Below are 7,716 nucleotides of genomic sequence, written 5' to 3'. Positions count from 1 at the left end.
CCTCTCTGCTCCCGTAGTTTGCGCCCCGTTGCCTCCCTCTCTGCTCCCGTAGTTTGCGCCCGCTGCCTCCCTCTCTGCTCCCGTAGTTTGCGCCCCGCTGCCTCCCTCTCTGCTCCCGTAGTTTGCGCCCCGCTGCCTCCCTCTCTGCTCCCGTAGTTTGCGCCCCGCTGCCTCCCTCTCTGCTCCCGTAGTTTGCGCCCGCTGCCTCCCTCTCTGCTCCCGTAGTTTGCGCCCGCTGCCTCCCTCTCTGCTCCCGTAGTTTGCGCCCCGCTGCCTCCCTCTCTGCTCCCGTAGTTTGCGCCCGCTGCCTCCCTCTCTGCTCCCGTATTTTGCGCCCGCTGCCTCCTTCTCTGCTCCCGTAGTTTGCGCCCGCTGCCTCCCTCACTGCTCCCGTAGTTTGCCCCCGCTGCCTCCCTCTCTGCTCCCGTAGTTTGCCCCCGTTGCCTCCCTCTCTGCTCCCGTAGTTTGCGCCCGCTGCCTCCCTCTCTGCTCCCGTAGTTTGCGCCCCGCTGCCTCCCTCTCTGCTCCCGTAGTTTGCGCCCCGCTGCCTCCCTCTCTGCTCCCGTAGTTTGCGCCCGCTGCCTCCCTCTCTGCTCCCGTAGTTTGCGCCCGCTGCCTCCCTCTCTGCTCCCGTAGTTTGCGCCCGCTGCCTCCCTCTCTGCTCCCGTAGTTTGCGCCCCGCTGCCTCCCTCTCTGCTCCCGTAGTTTGCGCCCGCTGCCTTCCTCTCTGCTCCTGTAGTTGCACCCTGCTCCCCCCAGCCAGGTAAACCACAGCGTTGTGCTGTTGCTAGGAGAGCCTACACAGGACGCCGAGGCCTGACGTTTTGTCACGTGATCAGAGACCGCCAGTCAGTGGCGCGCATGCTCACATGTCTTATTTGCATGGCGTTATGTCTTCCTGTAGCCAGAGTATATGAAGTGAAGTGGAGTTGTGCGCATGCGTTGTGTCCTGACCGGGCAGGAACTCACTTATACCCGTGTTCTGGCCTTCATCCCACCTCCTGGGATTTCACTGAGACGCCGGGTTCATGTCCTCGGCTCCGATTTCGGGTACGGAACGTGGTCCGGCTGGTGATGGTGAAAAGCCGAATGCGTCGCTTACTAACTGCAATCAATAGAAGGATGATGAAGCTGCTGATTGCACTCGCCTTGATCGCCTATGTAGCCTGTGAGTGACCGTTCACCCATTCATTCTTTGCCAGTCAGCCCGGAGCGTGTAGTGGGGGCAATGTGAGGAGGTTACTGTCACTATGTTGTGTACTGCTCCTATGTGCACGTCTCATAGCCATGCTGTATCATGTTGGATGTATCCAGTGCTTGGCACTGCCAAATGGCCCTGGTACCCTCCATGTGCCCTGTGTGATGTAGTGGTGCTCAGTGCAGGGAGGAGCTGTGCTGACAGTGGGCACAGGGGGCAGCGGGAGGGTACGGGGGGGGGCGGCAGTGACGTGGCAGCGGTGTGCACTGGGGGGGGCAGTGACGTGGCAGCGGAGGGCACTGGGGTGGGGGCAGTGACGTGGCAGCGGAGGGCACTGGGGGGGGGCAGTGACGTGGCAGCGGAGGGCACCGGGGGGGGCAGCGACGTGGTAGCGGAGGGCACTGGGGGGGGGGCAGCGACGTGGCAGCGGAAGGCACCGGGGGGGGCAGCGACGTGGCAGCGGAAGGCACTGGGGGGGGCACCGGGGTGGCAGCGGAGGGCACCGGGGTGGCAGCGGAGGGCACCGGGGGGGCAGCGACGTGGCAGCGGAGGGCACCGGGGGGGGCAGCGGAGGGCACCGGGGGGGGCAGCGACGTGGCAGCGGAGGGCACTGGGGGGGGGGCAGCGACATGGCAGCGGAGGGCACTGGGGGGGGGGCAGCGACGTGGCAGCGGAGGGCACTGGGGGGGGCAGCGACGTGGCAGCGGAGGGCACTGGGGGGGGCAGCGACGTGGCAGCGGAGGGCACCGGGGGGGGGGCAGCGACGTGGCAGCGGAGGGCACCGGGGGGGGGCAGCGACGTGGCAGCGGAGGGCACGGGGGGCTGCTCATAGATGAGGGTGGCCAGGGCGTTGTGTATATATATACCTGCTGTGTGGGCATGGATTACTGATGATTCTGTACACTTCCCAGTGTGAGTGACGTCCTATACGTTAGAGGACAATGCCCCTTTTTTTTTCATTCACCGGCATGGAGGTGCCATGCTGGAACCTTTCCTACTGAAAGGCAGCGTGGAGCAGAGCTAATATCTTTGTGCTGTATACTGATCACTTCCTACAATGTACAGGAATGGATACAGGAATCGGCAGCAGGAGTGCCTGTACTGCCACTTATACAAAGTGGGCACTGTGTTCAAGAGTGTGTTTCATTCACGTAGTCTGGAATGTGACACATTAACGACCAGATCTGGCCTGTTTCAATTTTTTTCCCCTATACTGAACACTTACCATGTCCCTTTTAAAAAAAATATTGTTACCTATGGATCCTATTAAAAAAAGTCTTGTGAATATTCCGCAGCAGCACAGTTGTTATGAGTACACGGATACATGTGCTGTGTAGTGTACATCGTGTGCTCTTCTGCTCTTGTCAGGAGTGAGGTTCTGCACCTAGAAGTTAGCCGCTGGCTCCTCGTCGCTTAGTTCCTCTTCAGTTGGTGTCTGAAGATTTTTTGCTTATTGTTTGGACACTAAATAAATCAAATGGCTTCCACGCCGGGAGGCAGCGTCCTAAATATGAGGACATAAAACAAATATTAGAGCCAGGGGCTAGTTCTCTACATGGGAACATCAAGGGATAATTACTACTAATAATTATTCTAATTTACTGAGATAATGACTTTTGTGTTTTCATTGGCTGTAAGCCATAATCATCAACATTAACAGAAATAAACACTTGAAATAGATCACTCTGTTTGTAATGACTCTATATAATGTGAGTTTCACTTTTTGTATTGAAGAACTGAAATTTAACTTTTTGATGTTCTAATTTAGTGAGATGCACCTGTATGTAAAACCATTTAAGAGGTTGTCTAGGATGTTGCTGTTCCATTAGTAGGGTCTGCCATCAAGATTTGATTGAAGGGGGTCTTCTATAGATCATGAGCTTAGGGTCTGTAGCACCTGCTGAAGCTCCGGTGCCCACTTACATTATTGCAGCTATACCTGACCTCTTTTAGACATCAGTGACTTTTCACGTGCACTGAGTTTCACCAGTGTTTGATGGTAAAAAAACTGATGTACTGACCAGTCTTAAAGCTTCTCCTATACTCTACAACGTTCATCACGGACAGCACATGGACTTCACCCTGATGCCATGCATGTGCTGTTTTTAATTTTCATTAACCCATACACTTTGTAAAGATAATTTTGATCCCTGTAGCAAATCAAATACTGAAATGTCTGATTTTTATTTTAATTTTTTTTGTGAAACGGACATGTGAACAGTTCCCATGGATTAAATGGGAATATGTTAGGTCTGTGAAGTACACATATGAAATTCATGGACCTCTGAATGAGGACTTGGTGTGTTCTCAGACAACCGTTTACACTCTCACAATGATTACTCTCTAATATGCCCAGTTTGGGGCACATGGACATCTTAAAGTAAATGAACATTACATTTTCAGCACTGGTGGACATGCCGTATACACTCTATACTTGGCATCTGTTCAAAAAAATCTGCAAAAAAAAAAAACGTGTGTGTGTATATATATATATATATATATATATATATATATATATATATATATATATATATATATATATATATATATATATATATATATATATATATATATATATATAATATATTAGATGTTCCCTTATAGGAAAATGCAGCAAACTTAAAATAATCTAGTTTAATGGTATGCTGAGATAGTAGTGGCCAGAAGGACGTGCTTTGACTACGCACCTTTTCTTGCATGACCTGTTCAGCAGTTCCTTTAGGTAGTCTACGTGTAACCATAGAGGTCTGGCCGCTGTATGGCCAGATCGAAATTCCTCCTTTACCCATATGCAAATTAGCTTTGCAAGTGCACTGCTGGGTGTGTCCAAGCACTTGGAGTCTTTGGCTTCTCTACACTTCTCCCTGCTGGCTCTCTTCTGATTGATAGTGGAGACCAAGGCTCTGCTGTATGATGTTGCCTCTGGTCTCCATTGTCAATCAAGAAACTGGTGAAGTGGAGATGCTGAGGACTGCAAGTGCACTTATTCCACCTCAAACCCTTCTCTGGAAAGGTTTCTTCACTTCCCAAGCCTGCAGCACCTCTGCTTGCCTAGGGCGAATGTTACTGACAGATTCCCTTTAACTGGCAGAACTCCACCAGCACACGGACAGACCCGGAGTGAAGCAAAGAGTTCAGAGAGAATAATGTTCAGTGACTAACTCCCTTCCCAAGCCGCTGTGGCAGACTGTCTGTTTTAGTGATGCTGCAATAAGGTTTTATGTTTTTATCAGGACAGTGTTGTTGGACTTTCTCTTCCTATTATCAACAACAAAAAAAATCAGCTTGTCGTGATGGGTTGTTCGTGACCAAGCCATCAGTGAACCTGGAGAGCCGTTTTCAGTCATTTGAATGGCTCTCACTGGGGGTAAAATTAACATTGTCGGATGCCAAGGGAAATGCAAGCCCCCCCCACGCCCCGGAAATGGTTTGCAAATGGCTGGCAGAGTTTCGATGTCATTAGACTGTGAGTGAACACCTATTAAAAAGTGATCCATTTGGGATCCAAAAGAGCCAGGTCTTTTTGGTGAGTGGTGTAAAATGATTCGGCTCCGCAAAAAGAGCCGGACTACCCACCATTATCAACCTGAGCCGCAGATATGGCCTATATGCACAGAAGTATTGGGACCCACCATTTAATCATTGTATTCAGGCTTTCCATTGTCTCTCTGACACGTATATAAAATGCAGGCTGCGTGAATTCCAGGAGAACGTTGCCTGACTGCGTTATCAACTGTAAATTTTGGTGGTGGAGGAGGGCTAATGGTACGGGGTTGTTTCTCAGCGCTCGGCCTAGGCTCCTTGGTTCCAGTGAGGTTAAATCTATAAATGCTTTAGAAGGAGGAGGTTTAGAGCTGTTCACACTGGTAACCTAGATTAATCCATTGTTGTGATTAGAACCAGTGGGTGCCGTACCTCCTGGTGATTGCAGCTGACAGTTGTGCTGGAAACTACCCTTGTTTTTCTCTATAGTATAGCAAGATATTTTGGATAAGTATGTGCATACAATATTATTTATTTATTTTTTTGTAAACCATTTGAGCCATTTTCTGTTCCAGCATGACTGCTCCAGTGTACAAGGCAAGGTAAAAGTAAGGTCAGGGTAGAAGAACATGACCGGTCGATACAGATTCATCAGACACCTATGAGATTGTGAGCCAGGTTCTCTCATCCAACATCAATGTCTGACTCCACAAATGCTCCTCTGAATGAATGGGCAAAAATTCCCACAGGCACTGCACAATCTGATAACCACTTCCATTCCTCCTGGAAGGATTTCTAGAACTCTAAAGGGAAATCCAACCCTACATTAGTGACCTATGGATTTAGAATGGGATGTGATGAAAGCTCCTGTATTAATGTGTAGGTGTCCCAATATTTTTTGCAATATAGTATAAATGTGTAGGCCCTGCTTTCTATCTCCTATTTATATATTAAGGAGGTGATAATGTACCTTGGCATCTATTTTTGAACCTGCCAGTTAATTGACCTGATAAAACATTTTAAACTACTGCCCACCTGTTCGTAGCCGCAGCTTGAAACGTGAGATGTCATGCGATGAGAGATCGTCATATCATGTTTGTCTGAGCTACCTTTATACTTAAAGTGGTATTCGCATCTCCAAGATCCAATCCAAAAATGTATTAATATTAGCAAATTCCTCCAATTAGAAAAGTAGTATAGTTCTGATTTTCTGTTTGTTTTATTTAAAAAAAGAAAAAAAAACTACTGATGCTCCCATAAGTCCAAACTACTAAAAGGCTCAGAATATTCCCATTAAATAGTATAGCTGATTCTGTAACATGCACTCGTACAACTCGACTGACAAAAATAAAGTTATGGGACTAAGAATATTGTAGCGTGTACCAATTACTGTGTAGTACATACAGTCCAATCTGTGGACTGCACAGTATGAAGGAGGAGGTGAGTGAATCATAAATGGGTTTGTTGAAGAAATTTCATTAAAACTTTTGTGTTTTTATTTTAAATCTCTGGTGTGTGTGTATGTGTATAGGAGTCCAGTGGGCGGACCTACTCGATGATGCATGCACAGTCATACAGGGATCACTGCCAGTCACTGAATAGGACCACCCACTGGACTCATGCATACAAACACCAGGCATTTAAATTAATAAAATACAAGTTTTACTAAAAAATTTTCCACAAAAATATCAATCTGATCAGCTCTTTTTGCTCTATAAGGCTAAGTGCCCACGATGCAGAAATGCTGCTGTTTTTTTTTTTTCTGCATTTCCCTGGCAGGAAAAACGCATGCGGATTGTACATGCGTTTTTCCTGCCAGGTAGAAGCTTTCTTCACATGCATTTTCGCATGCGGGTTATCAATCGCTTCTCCAAGCGATTTTAGCATCACTTGGAAAAGTGCTTGAGAACTTGGTCACACTATATAAATCCGTGCAACCGGCATGGATTTATATAGTGTGACCAAGTTAATAGTTAAAAAAAGAATAAAAATGTTAAAAAAAAACATTATACTCCCCTTCTGATGGTCTGCGGTGTTCTCTCCGGTGCGTTCGGTCTCTTGTACGGCTCGCGGTGGTGTAAAAGGACCTTCCATGACGTCATTTAGTCATGTGACAGGTCACGCGACCGCCGACGTCCGTGGTCGCGTGACCTGTCACATGACTAAATGACGTCATGGAAGGTCCCTTCACACCATCGGGAGCCGCCAGGGAGCCAGGAAGCACTGTACAGGAGACGGGGGCCATCAGAAGGTGAGTATAATGTGTATATTTTATTTTTTAACAGGTACTATGGTACCCAGATCTGGATGAGTCTCCTCTTCTCCAGACCTGGGTACCATCTGCACATTGAATCGCTTAATATCTGCATGTGCATGTGTAGTCATGCGGATAATAAGCGATTTAATGTAAGTCAATGGCGGAATTTACGCCTCGTGCCCGCAAAAACAATGGACATGCTGCGGATTTTTCCGCAATGATAATCTGCAGCGGAAATTTGCACAGCACATGCTGATTATCATTGGGGACAATGGGGCACGTATTACCAAGCGTTTTTTAAGCGTTTTCGCTGCGGAAATTCCGCGGCGAAAATGCATAGTGGGCACACAGCCTAACATCCTCCCTGCAGATGAAATACCATTGACAGGTTCCCTATCAAATTTATACCAGTAAAACCTAAAAACCTTTTATACAAGCCTGTTTGGTAGAATGCAGTTATTTTTCGATTCCACCCTAGAAAAACTTAGTTATTTTCCATGTTCTGATTTTTAGAACATCATATGGTAAGTGGTGGCTTTAACAATTACATCTTGAGCTGCAAAAAAAATTCAAGCCCTCATACAGCTATGTTGACGGAAAAATTAAAATTGCTTTTCAGAGATCTCAACGAATAAACAATAGCAAGAAAGGGGTTAATGTAGCTGTTTAATTGTCCAATAGTATAGCAAAGTGATTATGCTGGCACCTCACACTGATCATTATATCCTAGCTCCTCAAGGCTTTTATACATGGTACTGTTGTGCTATAACCACGTTCC

The 7,716-nt window shown here is 47.5% G+C and overlaps 1 protein-coding gene across 3 annotated transcripts in view; it reads left to right on the top strand.

The window, feature by feature from the left end:
- Positions 1-853: 853 nt before the first annotated feature.
- The window catches only part of LOC141211215 (UDP-glucuronic acid decarboxylase 1), a 63,657-nt gene continuing 56,794 nt past the window's right edge, over positions 854-7,716 (top strand). For 2 of the 3 annotated variants that reach the window (XM_073664802.1, XM_073664803.1), the window contains exon 1: positions 854-1,168. In XM_073664802.1, coding sequence (XP_073520903.1) covers positions 862-1,168 — 307 coding nt within the window. In that variant the 5' untranslated portion in view covers positions 854-861. The remainder of the gene's footprint in view (positions 1,169-7,716) is intronic. The other variant, XM_073664804.1, reaches the window with a different exon arrangement.

This window comes from Phyllobates terribilis, unplaced genomic scaffold (assembly GCF_046119375.1).
Source record: "Phyllobates terribilis strain yellow unplaced genomic scaffold, ASM4611937v1 Scaffold_2__4_contigs__length_985480577, whole genome shotgun sequence".
In the NCBI taxonomy this organism is placed as follows: Eukaryota; Metazoa; Chordata; class Amphibia; order Anura; family Dendrobatidae; genus Phyllobates; species Phyllobates terribilis.
Note: the sequence above shows the minus strand (reverse complement) of the source record. Positions and strands in the feature narration are given on the sequence as shown.